Source organism: Monopterus albus, unplaced genomic scaffold, assembly GCF_001952655.1.
Source record: "Monopterus albus unplaced genomic scaffold, M_albus_1.0 scaffold13.1, whole genome shotgun sequence".
NCBI lineage: Eukaryota > Metazoa > Chordata > Actinopteri > Synbranchiformes > Synbranchidae > Monopterus > Monopterus albus.
The window spans coordinates 3647059-3662431 of NW_018127893.1; the positions used below are offsets into that span (position 1 = coordinate 3647059).

At 38.3% G+C, this 15373-nt stretch overlaps 2 protein-coding genes across 2 annotated transcripts; both read right to left on the minus strand.

The window, feature by feature from the left end:
- Nucleotides 1–874: 874 nt before the first annotated feature.
- tmem234 (transmembrane protein 234) lies at nucleotides 875–2700 on the minus strand. Its single transcript, XM_020590745.1, has 5 exons — nucleotides 2427–2700; nucleotides 1950–2101; nucleotides 1791–1857; nucleotides 1416–1508; nucleotides 875–1207 (listed from the first exon to the last, which is right to left on the minus strand). The coding sequence occupies exons 1-5, from the start codon at nucleotides 2437–2439 to the stop codon at nucleotides 1143–1145; spliced, it is 390 nt and encodes a 129-aa protein (XP_020446401.1). The 5' UTR covers nucleotides 2440–2700; the 3' UTR covers nucleotides 875–1142.
- A 569-nt stretch (nucleotides 2701–3269) lies between these two features.
- ncmap (non-compact myelin associated protein) lies at nucleotides 3270–11084 on the minus strand. Its single transcript, XM_020590748.1, has 4 exons — nucleotides 10946–11084; nucleotides 5446–5552; nucleotides 4938–5022; nucleotides 3270–3920 (listed from the first exon to the last, which is right to left on the minus strand). Exons 2-4 carry the CDS (start codon nucleotides 5537–5539, stop codon nucleotides 3641–3643), a joined length of 459 nt encoding a protein of 152 aa, XP_020446404.1. The 5' UTR covers nucleotides 5540–5552; nucleotides 10946–11084; the 3' UTR covers nucleotides 3270–3640.
- Between the last annotated feature and the right edge of the window lie 4289 nt (nucleotides 11085–15373).

Genomic DNA, 15373 nt, shown 5'->3' on the forward strand with positions numbered 1-15373 from the left:
AAAAGGACAGGAGGAGACTACAAGACCATAAGCTTTAGTACAATAAATTACATACAGTTAAATCAACACTTCAAAAGAGGACTAGGAGCCTACAGTCATACTAGCAGCTCTTTGACTGTAGCTAGTCACAGTGAGATGTTGAACTACTGTAAATGCTAATGTCAGCAGGTAACATGTCAGTGATGATGGTTACATGCTGATGTTAGACAGGTAGACCGTGTAATATTTACAATCTCAGTTTAGCATGTTAGCATGCTAACATTTTAAACATTGCACAAAACACAAAATACAGCTGAGACTGACTGAAATGTCTGAAAAGCTTGTCATTTTTTCAGCTATTCGGTCAGGAACCAAAGTACTGGAGACAATTTAATGTTGACCTGATGATGTCATTAGATAAAAATAAAGGGGAACACCAGGGTCTATCCAACACTTAATACACTTAACTGAAACCCACAAATGTCAGGTTCCTGGTGAAGCTACAGAAAAAGTAAGGGGATCACCAAAGTTTCTAGGATTCATCCTTTGTAGACCATGAATATCTGTACAAACAACTTGATGGTTGTTGTAATATTTCAGTTCTTCACAAGAAACACACGTCACAAAGGTAATGTTTGTCATAGGGCTTCACAATTGACCGCATGATAGTGTGTTTATGATACTGCATCCAGTCTGTTTACATGTACACTAAATACTATGTATAATTTCAATGATGCAATTTATTCCATATACTATACTGTATGTACTTAAGAAATAATATTTTGGGCCTAAATGTATTTTGATTAGCAGAAGGTTTCGATGGAGTAAAGAACAGATGAAGAATCATGTTATGCCAACAGTTTATTAATAAAATATCAGCTACATCATGAGCTGAATACTGTGTCAATAATAAAGTAATCTGTACAATGTTTGTGTCAGTTAAATACTATACAATAAACAATATTCTATTATTTGTGGATACTGTTCTGACATGTTTACTGAACATACAACAAGGTCACTCACCCTCAGAGCTATGTTCTTCCTCTGCCTTAACCAACTGCAGTTGTCAGGCAGTGGTATACATTCCTACATCGGTAATGTCATATACACAAAGCAGCTGGGGAACAGTGCACAGGCTGGGCTGCCTCCCAGTGACTCTGTCATCAGTGGATACTCATAACACACAGGGTGATCCCAGCCATGGTGAGGAACATCCCTACAACAGCCTCTGCAGAGAGTGAGGTGTGTGGGGGAGGATAAGACAGAAAATGAAAGTTTTTTTTAAAAAGCATATATTAAAATAAAGAGCACAACTAGTGTGGTACTTTTCAAGGAGATGAGAAATGCAAAGGAGGGAATCAAGTGCCCAATGACATGCCAATATAGCAATCCAGAGTCTGTGTTTTGCTTATGTAACACCAGCATGTGACACTTACTTTTGCCTCCAAACTCTTCACCAAGTAACTTGCCAGTGAGCAAAGTGCAAAGGAAGGTGAGAGAGTTGGTCACAGGAACAGCAAGGGATAACTCTGGATAAGAAAAAAAGAAAGAGATATGATGGCATTAATGACAGGTGCATTACATTTAGGTGAGCTAGTTCCAGAGCTCTGCTTTTGTCCATGTTTCTCACTGAGATGAATTACTGTAACAGCTAATAAAACTGAGCTATAACCGATATTATTGGCTATACCTGTGTTTTTTGTGCTAGGACAACTTTAAATGTCTGCTGCTGTGAAGGGACTAGCGGCATGTATTTTGTCAGAATTAACACTGGCTGCCATCAAACAGTAATGACCTGAAACATACCCTACCTGTGGTAGAAAGGGTATGATAATAGACCAAAGAGCCACTCTGGTTCAGAAGGAATGGGATCAGGTACTAGACAACAAGACAAGGCAAAGGGTGCAATTAAGCCAAGTACTGATTTCACACGTGAAAAATATCAACCAAGAAATTGTGTCAGGATTTACCCTGAAGTTAAAGAAAAGAAACTTAAGTTCTGCGAGCAGCTGTGAGACCCTGTTGGTCTTCGTCACATGTTCTATCCCCTCTGCGCCTCTCTTCAGGAAGGGGTTGGTGCAGCCCCACAGCACTGACACCAGCAGGAGACTGAGCAGCTCCACTGCAACGCATCACAGCCACACAGTCACTTCATATCTTACTCATATAATCTCCTAGGATAGTTATACGACCTGTGTGTTTATCAAAGGCGAAAACAGTAGAACAGTACATAACAGTCTTGGTAATGTAATACTCTTACCTGTCTAGCTTACTTCCTTAGCATGGGCTTAACATGTTAGCTACGTCTGGGTTAGTTTTGTGTTATTAATACTACAAAATAAGGGGATACTTATGAATGTTAATATATTCGTAAAGTACAAAAGCAAATTTTAAAACGTTAGCGAATTTCATGATCTGAGGGATAAATTAGCCAGTTAGCTACTCACCTCCGGTCACCATCGTCGACAGTCGCAGTGAAGTCGCATTCAAGACTGGTCTTCTGCTGTTAGTAGACGAATAATGAATGCCTTCAACTTTATTGCTGTTATTCACAAAAAAACATCCCAGGACTCATAATGAATTAAGCTAAATCCAGGTAACGAAAGATAATGACGGTTCACAACGACGATCTTATTCTGAAACACCAGTTAACGTTACATTTTGCAACCTTTCGTGTCATTTTGAATGCAGCTTGGTGATAGTTCAGCCTTTCGTTGATTCAGGACGGAAATGTACCAGCAGAGGGCGCAATAACGTGCAGGAAACTCAGGTATAAAAGTAAGCAGATAAAAAAGAAGAGTAATGGTATTTAAAAAAAAAAAGAAACAGGTCAGCCATGACTAAAAATATGAAATTTTATTTTCATCTCGCTTCATTTAATAAAGAACCACAAGCAATACAATGGAAATAAAGTGCAAAATCCTCTTGTATTAAATTAAAAAGGATTCACATCAGTGTGTTAGCATGACACTCAGATGTTATACAGAAAATATACACTGACATTTGATAGATTTCTTAGACAAAAAGTAGACTGTGTGCAGAAGACAAAGCACTATGAAAATAAACCAGATTTAGTAAGAAGTACAGTATATTTGGTCAAAAATACATTTGAAATAAGTTTTTCTAAATCATACTGAGTTGGCTTCCTTCATGCTATCTTTGACTTCTCTACTAATTCTACTTTTATTCATGAACCTATATGGTTTCTTTTAATAGGCTAGAGAAATGTACAAACTTAAGACCAACATTGTTAAGCCACCACAGTCTTCACCACACATTTTCTTTGTTATATTTTCTAGAGATGGAATGTCAACAAAAACAGTACAAACAGTACGAAACTTATGGCAGCTATATTCTGAACACTGACTGTAGCCACAAAATAATTCTTCACCAGAAAGTCTGTTTTTCATCCTGCAACATCATTCATGTGATCCACCGTGTCTGTTTCTGATGCTATTTTGTTCAGAATAACTTATAACTTTGTATGCCAAAAGGACATCTGGTCATCCATATAATCACCAGCTGTGGCTCATTTAGTGGAGATTAACACTGACGTCACAGTTTGAGTTTCCACAAAATTCAGTCAGCACACAGCAGGTGGTCACAGATCAGACAAAACATCAGTCGATCCCTGTTGAGAAACTAAGCCACAGTCTTGGTGCTATGTGTTTCCTATTGATGGAGTGTCATGTACAGTGACCACAGTGGAATCACTGATGGTGCTGAACTGCTCTATGTGGTTTCCTTCAATCCCGTTCGACTCCACTGTCGGTACCTGGAAGCTGATCTCTGAGGCTGGGTTTGAATTGTCGATGCTGTTAGTCACAGAGTGAACTCCCATGGTGCTCAGCGGCATGCTGCTCTGACCTGTAGACTGTGACAGCTTGTGACGAGGTCTGGTGCTACTACTGACACCTAGGACTCTGGATGCATGTGTCCGCCTGGCAGAAATGACATTGTGATGTTAAGACAAATCTCACCTTACTTAGCAAACTGACATAGAATGTTCAAATATCACTACTCTGTCTAGTGTACTCAGTGGTAACTCAAAAATACAATACTCCCTCCAGCTTTTTGCAGGTCTATTACTTCAGTTGTACATTACAAACATAATATGCAGACCCAAAGGTGCCAAACATATCAGCCATCAAAAAATGACAAACAAAATGGAAAGATAGGACAAATAAGAGAGAAAGTGATAGGCATTTCTAGTCCAAACCATGAATAAAAGAATCCTCACTGTAGAGGAAATATGTTTTTGATCTTCACCTATTCTGCTCAAAGTCTTGTTACCTTTCATACATTTTATGAGCTATTTTGGCATGTCCTGACTATAATTTTAAGAGCAAGACTTTTACTTTGAAAATCAATATTTTTACATGAAGGTATTGCTAATTTAACTTAAGTAAATATTAATTAAATACTTCTGCCACACTGTAGATTGGGAACAGCCATACTAATTCATCCTATGAGACTTTATTTGGCCTTTTGTGGGTACACTTTGTAGGTCTAGTCCACCCCTAGGGGTCATACAGTAAGAAAAATCTCAGGGATTGGAAAAAGATTTTTTTTTAAACTAATAAGAAAAAAAACAGCTACACAGGCTTTTTTATTGTAAACTTTGCAGTTTAATTATATATAGTAGATAAACCTTTTCAGACTTCTTACAACAATCCAAACCACTGTAAATGTCATAGATATATGCATTTAACCCAGACAAGGGGTTGTGACTAGATGTTGCATCACAAGTTTAAAAGTTTGGAACACTGTCACAGAGTGGATATGAATGATGATATGGGTGATTGTTTTTATTCGTCTATATAATTTCACAGATAGTGGCTAATGAACACATCTTCTTCATCTTTCTTGAAGTAGATAAAAATAGCGTGATCACTGTATTATGGCTCATGACACTCAGTATGAAGACTCTGTTCTATCTAACAGGAATGCGGTCTTACCTGTTGTATGTCCTCAAGATCAGCAGTACAATAGCGACAATGAAGATGATACCTATGACAATGATAGCGATCATAGCCCCAGAACCTGAGAGAAGCACAGAGTGAGGGAATGCCTGATTAACATCTTCAGAGATACTTTGCATTTTACACATTCCCTCTGCTCATTATGATGAAACTTTTTTGTGTATCCTCCAGCAGTAAAGTGTTTGGAAGCTTAGCAACGGCCTCACTCACAGGCAAACAGAACATGGCAAATATTTCCTGTTCAAACCATTTAGATTAGACTGCATGCTGCAACAGCCTATTGTTTAGGAGACTTGGTTTATCATTTAATATTTTTTTATCTGACTCTTTGGCAGTCATGGTCACTGCTAAGATCCGATGATGTCCACAACAAGCACCTTATACACAAGGGTGCGCTTTATAGATATGCAACTTAAGAGGACAAGGAGGGCAAACCACAAGCACGAACACAATGAGCACCTACACACACTTGAGATTTCCTTACTCTGAATGAGTATTTGTTCTTTGGACTTTGTGGTGGTGGTAGTGTTGACAGGTACTGTAGTGCTGGTCACAGGTGTGGCAGTTGAAACTTGCATCTTCAGCAGAAACCTGCAGAGACAAAAAAGGAAAGAACTTCAGCCAACTCTCCAAACACACTAAATTTATGTGTGTACTGTAATATTTTACAATAAAAAATGGTCTTTCACAGTCATGCTGCAGATAAAAACAAGGTGACAAGAACAGAATAAAGAAAGAATATAGGATCTGAAGATTAAAATAGCTGCATGATAGACTTACAAACAGTAAGCAGGTGGCATAGCGGAGGGAGTGGCACCAGTGAACTAATGATACCAGAGGAGTGAGGATCCTCACAAGAACAATATGGATGGTGTACTAATCAGTGTCTCTAATCAACATCCACTGGCTTTAAGATCACACAGCAAGTTCATCCTGTCTATTAAGGCTTTATAATAACAACAAAATAATTTGGGGTTTTAGAAGTGTATCACCAGACAAACGGATGCATTGAGAACTGAACTGAAAACAAAGTTCTGACATGGAGGGCTAGTATGCTACTGTGCTGCTATTCTCTGTTACAGATGTAGTTTTGGGACATTCAGTATGAATTAATTACATATTCTCCCCCTACACACAGAGAATACACAGCTTGGTTTTTCTCATTTTGTGGGATGTCACGTAGGAAATAAGAAAAATGTCAAATAAATAAAAACATCAGTCTACCTATTAAAGATTTTCTTTTGTCATGGGCAATCTTTATGAATTTATCTGCAACACTTCTTCTCAGCTTAGTCTCATAACAGGGAAATTGCAGGTGCAAGTAATGTGGCACATCCCCCTAAAAATAAACCTATTATTCTGTCAATCAACTGCATTTATGCCAATAAAGAAGCTTTATTGTACCTGCAAAAACTGTATCAATGTGATTTGTGTCCTGAACAATGCATATTCTCAGATGTTGTAATCTTGATCTGCATCTAATCTATTGTGTTACAGTTTTTCTGGGTCACACAGATCCTCTGTCATTTTGGAAAATCTCTCATACAGGAACGGATCTTCTCACAGCTGCAGGTCAGGGCTGTTCCTATAGCTCATACCTCCCCTCAGTAAAGATATTATGACTTTGCATGCTTAGAGAAACTCATGCAGACTTCACATTACACTTCAGTCACTTTGTCTTAAATTCTATCAGAAACAATTAATTCTAATTACAAGTACAGTAGGTTTACTGCAGTGATCTCCAATTATTTTTGGAAATGTCACTGGTACTTCAGTTTCCACTGCACTAGAACCATCATCATCACTGGTGTTCCTCATCCTCTTTTCACGTAGTGTGATGCAAAACAAAGATTAGATAATGAGGTCAGTCCTTCAACCGTGACTCAGACATGTGGTTATTAATTAGAAAGGCTCCATGTTCCATCATCATGATGACATTTGTCAGGCTACAACCCAAAGGACAGCAGCTTTATTTGTCTCACTGTAGAAAGTTTTGTAAAATCTTTCTAAAATGTGTGGTCAGTTATCTTTTTGTGCCTATTGACGATTATTGCTCATTTAACAGCTTCCGTGAATTAAATCCTAAAAATTGTCCAAATGTATCATTATTTTGTCAAACTGTCAGAGAAATGGCAGGCTTTGAAATGGTTGTCAAACAAAACTTTTTAATTATAGGAAATATAATAAGTAAAAAGAAAGAAAGAAAGAAAGAAAGAAAGAAATGGCTTAAAACGTTGTTATAATTAAGATTTACATTAGAGTGATTTGGCATTGTGTCTGCTGGGAGTGAAGCACAGCGGCCCAATCAGAGCAGGTGCTTCAAGCAAACAAAATTTGCATCAGCTATAAAAAGCTGAAAACCTGTGCACAAGTAGGATTGGCCCACTATATACATACACACTTATCTTTTTTCTCTAATAAACTGACAACTCTGTTGATTACATTGAAATTCAAAAGAAAGCATGCAAAACCTTCAGTTCCACTGTATCACACCCTGTGAGGTTTCTGCTTAACATTATGAGCCTCCGGTTGATGAGAGACTGTTGACAGACATTAGACTGCTGTCACTCTTAAAACCACTAGAGTAAGTGATTTTACATTTACTGTACTGAATGAATTCACACAGAATGTTATGTGGAATATCATGTTTCAAACATCATTTCAGGTTATGTAGTTGGTATTGCTACAAAGAGCCTCTTATAAAAATGAAAAGGTGGGAAGAACACCTGGCTGCCCAAGGATAACAGTGAAACACATTATCATCTCTCTTTCACACACACACACACACACACACACACACACACACACACACACACACACATTCAGTAACCTCATTATTTTTTGGATGATGTTAGCTTAGCTTAGCATTAAGACTGGAAACACAGGGAGAAGGCTAGTCTGGCTTTGTCTAATGGGACACTTTGATTTTTGTACGGATTAAACAAACAACATATACAATAATATGTTGATTAGTGAGCTTTATAGGCGCTTGTAGCAGATAATGTTACCCTTGGACAGAGGCCAGCTAACTTTCCATCAGTTTCTGAGTTTTGTGCTAAGCTAAGCTAACCAGCTACTGGCTCCAGTTTGATATTCACTGTACAGACAGAGAGTGTTATCTTCTAACCCTGATCAAGAAGCAAATAAACCTATTTTCTTCATGTCATAGGCTTTTTCATTAAGACAGAGTATTGTGTTTTTAACACTGAATTTATTCTTAGGATGTAATTCTAGCACTTCAGTTAGGTTATCAGATAAAGTTTCTCTTCCAGCCTCCTTTTTTGAATGAGATCAGAATACTGAGAGTCATGGACAGATACACTGGCTTGTGTACCTACAGTAGCTGTAACCATAAATGAACCGTAAAAGTTTACATTTGAATTACAAGCCATACATATCCAGGAAGCATTGTGAACGATCCACATTTACAACCCCGTATTCACTCATCACCTGTGAAACCCAAGTGACCAATATGTTCTCAAGACTGTGACATTTTCTCACTGAGTGGTGATGAAAAATTGAATCACAATTTTAACTACAGGCTGACAACAAACCTGAAGCTAGTACTTCAGACTGGTGTTTATTGCCCATCTTGACAGCAAATATTGCACAGCCAACTCTCACAGTGTTGACATACAATTAACCATTGATATTTGTAATGACATATAACATATTTGCTGTTTGCAGAAGTGACAGCTTCTGATTAATGAAAGGATTATGTTGTATAAAGTTGGTAACACCACTGCTTTGCTAACAAGGTAGAGAATACAGTATGCTGTTGATGTTGGCATGGTTAATTAAGCAACAGTCAAGTCAACTTTAGTTATATATCTTATAATCACAAGTTTGCCCCTAAGGGCTTTGCATAATAAAGACAGTAGACGTAAGTGTCATATTTGTACCACAGGTATAAGCTTTTTTAAAACCCAAATTTGCATACAGTCAGTTCTTAAAATGCACAGCATTATTTAAAAAGCAATTGGACAACCTCTATAAACCACATAAAATGCATGTGTCTTAATTGTGTACAGACACAATAGACTTGGCACCCTTGTGCTGATACATTATCAGTGCACAAGATATGTAATTCATACTGCATCAAACTTCTCCTAGATTTTAGGTGAGAAGAGGCAGGCTTCTATTTTATTAACTTTGCACAGAAGCAGGCTGTTTCCCCATTTCCAGTCTTTACAGGAAGCTAAGCTAACTGCTGCAGGCAATGGCTTCAGGTTTACCATACAAACTTCTCATAACTAGTTCTTTAACCACACACACAACACAGTCACATCAGCTGTGATACAGCTTGGGTAGTACTGGAAAAATATTAAATATATTATAAACCATAAACAAAGGTGTTGCAATATACCAGTACTGACAATAACCGTGGTATTTAAAAAATGAAATATTGACATCATGTTAATAATAATAATAATAATAATAATAATAGGTATTGCACTGTAATGGTGGTTGCCACCAATGTGGAAAAAAGAACTAGCAGTAACTACCTAAGTACCTACTACCCTACAAGAATGTGTGGCTACTACTACAGCGCAAAACCATGTTGGAGGAAACGAAAGACAAGAGTGAGCCACTCTACCAACACCCAAGAAGCCAGGATTTAAAGTGTTGATGAAAACAGTTGCTCCATAGTGCAAAATATCAAGAAGACAAGAATTTTCCAATATGGAAATCTAAAACTTGCACTTAAAATGTTTTTACATAAAACATTTCAATGACCATTTAAACTTTGAAACCCTGTACAAAAAGCAGATTTGATCCAGTTAGTATGATGAGTGTGACCTCATGCATTGAGTCACTTGTGTGAGCTCACTTTCAGAATAACATGAGCATGATAGCATAATTTTATATTTTTACAGGAGTTAATATTGACCTCATTGAACAAAATGACTTCCCTTTTAGGCATCTGTGTTACAGTTACAAAGGATTAGTAACAGTAATAACAGTTACATATTACTGATTTTGTTTCTATACATTTTTAAGGCAAAGAAATTTGTAGCTAGAACTACTCAGACTACTTTGTTCTGACATCAGTCCCTTCTTCCTGTCTGGACTGTAATGATAGTTTGTTTGCTGTTCTACAAATTGCAGCTATTCACCTACACTGCAGATTCAATATCTTTTCTTCCACCCTCAGTAAACAAATCATTTATTGGTTTGCTCAGAGAGTGTGCTTCCAACACAGAACAGGAACAACAGTTTCCTCTTTTTTATCTCAGGAAAAAAACAAACAAACAAAGCTGCTGAGTGACTTGACTTTTTCCTCTCTGCACATTGAGGTACAACACAGTCTCCTGCGCACACTTTCATAAGCACATTGAAAATATGACCTGCATCAAATAACAACCAGAGTCAATATTTGAGCAGCATGTTCATAAGACAGGTGGAGCTATAATTTTTCTGTTGCAGAGCAGGCATACAGTGTGAAATCACAGCAGAGAGGTCGACTGTATCACACCAGATGCAAATTTACCCTTTGGTTTCAAGAGGTCCCACTAAAGAGGGGTATCACTATGAATGTTATCAACCTGAGTAAGTCACCAAGAGGCTTGACACTGACAGATGTTTGTCACAACATGCACTGGCCAGTGACCCATGTAAAAGATGATAGAGGTTTGCACAGCAGATTCTTAGTTTACAGTGTATTGTTTCTGCAGCTGCAAGAAGCAAGAAAAATGGATGTTTATAGAAAGTCAACAAAAATGAAGGAAACTGTGGTGTTATGGCACAAACACACCATTAATATTTCTATGGATTTGAATGATCTATCATTAACACCTTAGTGTATTCTATTGCATCCTGGTGCAAAATTCGACTCTTACATAATACTTGTTTAATCTAAAGCCTTACTTGCGGGTATGCTGGTATGTATAGGATGCTTCCAGAGGCTGGATATTAAAGCATGCTTCCAAACACTGCTTATCAGAGTTAACAAAACAAAGCACACACAACAGCACTGTACTTACTATCTACTGAGCTGACCAAGATTATGGCCAGTTCACTGTGACGTCCCAGGCAGTTGATTAGTGTTGATCCAGGTGCAGGCTCCTTCTAAGTGCAATCACTTAGTCTGAACTTAACAAACTCTCAAAAGGAGTAATCACATCATCAAAATGAGTTGATATATGTTGTGAAACCTGGATAGATAGAGAGAATAGCTTGTTTATTGCAATTAGTTTTTTAATGCCGTTGGGAGTTATGTTTCTCACCCCACATTAGTCTTCTTGTCTTTTAACATACTGCATAAACCACTGACATTTCCAAGCCATCTAAACTGTACCTACATTGTTACACTTAAGCTGGTTAGGTGCAGCAGGTATACAAAAATACTTATTCACCTGTATGTAACCTGTAATTTGACTCAGTGAGTGAAGATGAGTAAAATGCACCAGTAGAACAGGTATCCTTACTATTATTAGAACACACAGTATACTCATACCGCTGTATATTTCGGCAGGACATTCCCAAGATAGCCAGCAGTAACTGTTACATTATTAAACTGTTGGGCTTTGGGTAGGCACAGCTGTACTGTACCAATAGCAATCATATTTCCTTGTAACACAGTGACAACTCGTGAGACATAAACGCTTTGATGAATGAGTCATGTACTGCCTGTTCCTGTTATCACTCTTAACAGCACTTATATCTGAGTCCTTACTGCCTGTTTCTGTTTTATTTTGGTCTGGTTTTAGTTCATTACCCTGTTTCTAGTTTGTAGTTTTTGTGCCGCTGTCTTGGCCAGGGCACCACTGAAAAAGAGGTTTGAAACCTTGGTGGGCTTTTCCTCGGTAAAATATAAGTTAAATAAAGAAATAAATCAGTGTGGCCAATCCAACAAACAGTAAGATATCAGTAAGAAATACACATGTAGACTGTGATGGGAACAGACACCGAATTTTCCTAACAGACACAAATCTGTGTCCATCCACTGGTTCACAGTAGATCTTTAAATCCTAGAGCGCTGTGGAATGTGAGCTATTCCCTTTCACCTTAGATTCACCTGCTGTCTTGCCATGTTGGCTGGGAGCATACACACACACATATACAGAGAAGAGTGACATAAACAACTCTCTGACTTGTCCACAAAAGACAAATTTAGATGGAAACAACAGAAAAGAGTCAAATCAGTGATTAGCCTTGGGACTTACCTAACTCTCTCCTCTTTGATTTCAGCCCAAGCCTTCTCCAGATGGGAGCCTGAGCAGCATAAACCCCCCCTCCCTCAGCCGATTGAGGGGGGCATAGTCCACCGGTGTGAGCCGACACTCACAGCAGATCTGTGGTGGGATACAAGGAGTAAGAGGAGTGTGCGAGCTACTCCAGGGAAGGAGGTCCAAGGTAAAAGCAGACAAAAATAAAAGACGACAGAGATTAAAAACAAAAATAGATGCTGCTGCTGCGTGTATGTGTGTCACAGTGCGGTTTCTGTGGGAATCATGTGAAGAGAAGGAGGAGGCTCCACGCTTGCTCACTGACTGCTCCTTTCTAAGAGCAATAATCTCAGGCACCTGGTTTTTCAGGTCCATCCACCTAGCTTTGAGGCGTGCCACGGCAGCTGATCAAAAACAGCAAGGCTCATGTCCTGGGGTGTCTGCTCTGCTAGGCCCTCACTATGACTTCTGCCTCTTAAAATCAGTCCTTCTGCATCATACCAGATGTCTCACAGGGTGTGTCTCTGTGCATTGTATCAAAGAAAATAAAAAGAAATCAAAAGCACATGCACCTGTGATTAAAATTAAACAATCAAATCATTACCTCCTATATATAGAAAATAATAATTCTACATGTGCATGTTTTGTGTGAGTGTCAAAACAAAGTATGTGGCTTCAGCTTTTTTTACAAATCTTTTAATCTTTGCAAAAAAAAAACAACTTTTATGTATGTGGGTAAAAATTAAGTTTAGGTTTAAATTTCAATACTTGACCAAAGGGCACTAGGAGAGATTGCAGAAAAGATGTAGTGTTTAATGGCCTTTCTGTTCTTCTGTTATAAGAGAACAGGCTCCATTCAAACACTTGACAACATTTGTATGAAAGTTATCCATTGAATAGGAAAAATGTTCTCTTTGGGAATAATCTGTTCATTTTCCCAACCGCCCCACTCTTTTTCTAGCACATAAGCTCTTGTAACACAACTGCCATGGTAGTATTTCCCCACATAGGTGCAGACATGTCAGGACTGAGCCTCATGTTTCCTCCAGGGGCTGGGTGGAGCCCGTGACTATAAAGCAAGTCAGTGTTGTGGCCCTGTGAGAAAGAGTAACTAAACTTCATGTGGGCAGACACATTGTTCTGCTTCACCCAATGGCTGTTCACAGGCTGTGTATCTGTGCAGTGTTAGTGTCCCCATGTCCCTATGGTCAGCTCTGATGGAAGACTATTTTATAAGACATGTAGGTCTCAGTTCTTGTTACCATTGCTAACTCTGAGAGACGAGGCAGTCCAAGTAACTTCAAAACAGTGCTGATTTATTTAAAGGATCACAGGTAAAATTAACATTACACGCTCAAGTATCTTGCACCTCCAACATGCACGCAGGCAGATGTAAGATGAAAAGACCCTGAACCCACCAGGCCTATACATTATATCCCCTCGGTTGGGCTAGCCCCATACTACACAGAAACGTCAACCGCGACATCTCTGGTGCCAGCTTTGCAGCTGGCCATAGCAGTAGTCAAAACATGAAGTAAATCAATGTGTGTGTGTCTGTTGATTAAGTGGTGTGTAGCTAAAAACATTCTCACAGACTTCTAGTAACATGTCGTGACTTAAACATAAGAACATATTATGGCTAAGACTACAGTTATACACGTCATAATAATAATATTAAACACCCTGTCTGCTGACAGTCATCAACTCTTCTCTCTAGTTATCCTTGACCAGATGTACCCTGTAGAAACTCATAAGCATGCCTAAGCATTTAACAGTCTAACTAGACATCCTATCTCCACTAAACATTTCTAATACATAAAGTATCTATCCAATATCTATCTGACTAAAAATACCTAACAGACAAAAAAGCTGGAGATCAAATTTCATAGAGAAGAATACATCTTTCAGAGGCATTGTGTTGGTTTTAGAGTGCGGATACACAAACCAAACCTAATGAGATCAGTCAGTAAGTCAAACTTTAGGCTTGAGCGCTGGAGTAATCAAATGTGTGCTTTGTTTAATGATAAGGGGAAAGCCCCTTACAAACTCAACTGCTTTGGGCTCAGGTTGGGATCGGATAAAAATATGCAGCCTATTCCATGCTCCAGTTGGTTTCAGTGCAATAAAAGTGGTGTAAACACTGTGTGCCAAAATTGTTTGATTTTATTGAAGCTGAAATGACAGGTGGCTTGTCATTTGTTAAACAGCTATTCGAGATCACTGTAGGACAAGGAATAACCCAGCTTTATTTAGCTTTAAAAATATAAAAGGGGACACAAAATGTCCGAAATGATAAACACAACACAACAAGAAAGAGACAAAAATACCTCTAGATAATATAAGCAAATTGTCTTCAAATACACAAAATACCCACATAGAGACACAGAATAACCACCAGTAGATGAAAAACGACTACAAAGAGACAGTAAATGAATATAAAAAGATGCCGAAAGACCACAAAGAGACTATAAAAGACCACAAAGTGATGCAAATTATCCTCAAAAACATGCAAGCACAACAGCATAGAGATGCAAAACAACTATTAAAAGATGCAGAAAGACCACAGAGATACAAAATGACCTCTAAGAGATACAAAATTGCAGTGAGATGCTAAACAACCACGCGGAGATGAAAAACAACTATGAAGAGATGTGAAAAGACCAGTCTCCTTTAGTCCTGGGTCTTGCTTCTGTGTAGGAGGGTGAGGGGGCCTTTTATGTGTCAGTGCCCAGGGAGCCATAAAACGGCCATAATCAGTTTAATTAAAGTTATGCACCAACCAACAACACTGAAATTGTTTTATAACTTCTCTTAATTAAAAACCAACTTCATTAGCAAAATATAACAAAAGCAACTGCAACAATGTAAAACAAAACAGAGGGTCTTACAGAAGCAGCCAACCTTTACCCACTCTTCCTGAGAGACAGAAAGGTGTTTCCACTCGCTGCTGTTATTGTCTTATTACATCGAGGCACTGATGTAAAAGCTCAGGTAAATATTTGAAATCTGTCAGAATAAATCCATAAAACTGATTCCTCTATGTTCACTTTTAATGGCCATGTACTCATCGTATCTTGTCAGCTCATCATTTAACATTCCTGTGTGAGAAGCTGGTGTAATTCTGGACACTACCTTTAAAGAAATTTGGAGGTACTGGCCCCATTAACACCCATGAGGGCCTGATCTGTTCCCCCCTTAGGTGAACGTGCGTCATCATGTTCAACAGTAAGGGTCATTGTGTAG

What these genes read in the sequence shown, in the direction of transcription:
- tmem234 (XM_020590745.1), bottom strand. An exon ending in TTCTTTTCTTTAACTTCAGG is followed by an intron (nt 1,858 to 1,949) that starts GTAAATCCTGAC and finishes CTTGTTGTCTAG; the next exon opens with TACCTGATCCCATTCCTTCT. An exon ending in TCATACCCTTTCTACCACAG is followed by an intron (nt 1,509 to 1,790) that starts GTAGGGTATGTT and finishes TTTCTTATCCAG; the next exon opens with AGTTATCCCTTGCTGTTCCT.
- ncmap (XM_020590748.1), bottom strand. Translation starts at nt 5,539, where the DNA reads ATGCAAGTTTCAACTGCCACACCTGTGACCAGCACTACAGTACCTGTC. An exon ending in AGAACAAATACTCATTCAGA is followed by an intron (nt 5,023 to 5,445) that starts GTAAGGAAATCT and finishes TGCTTCTCTCAG; the next exon opens with GTTCTGGGGCTATGATCGCT. An exon ending in ATCTTGAGGACATACAACAG is followed by an intron (nt 3,921 to 4,937) that starts GTAAGACCGCAT and finishes CATTTCTGCCAG; the next exon opens with GCGGACACATGCATCCAGAG.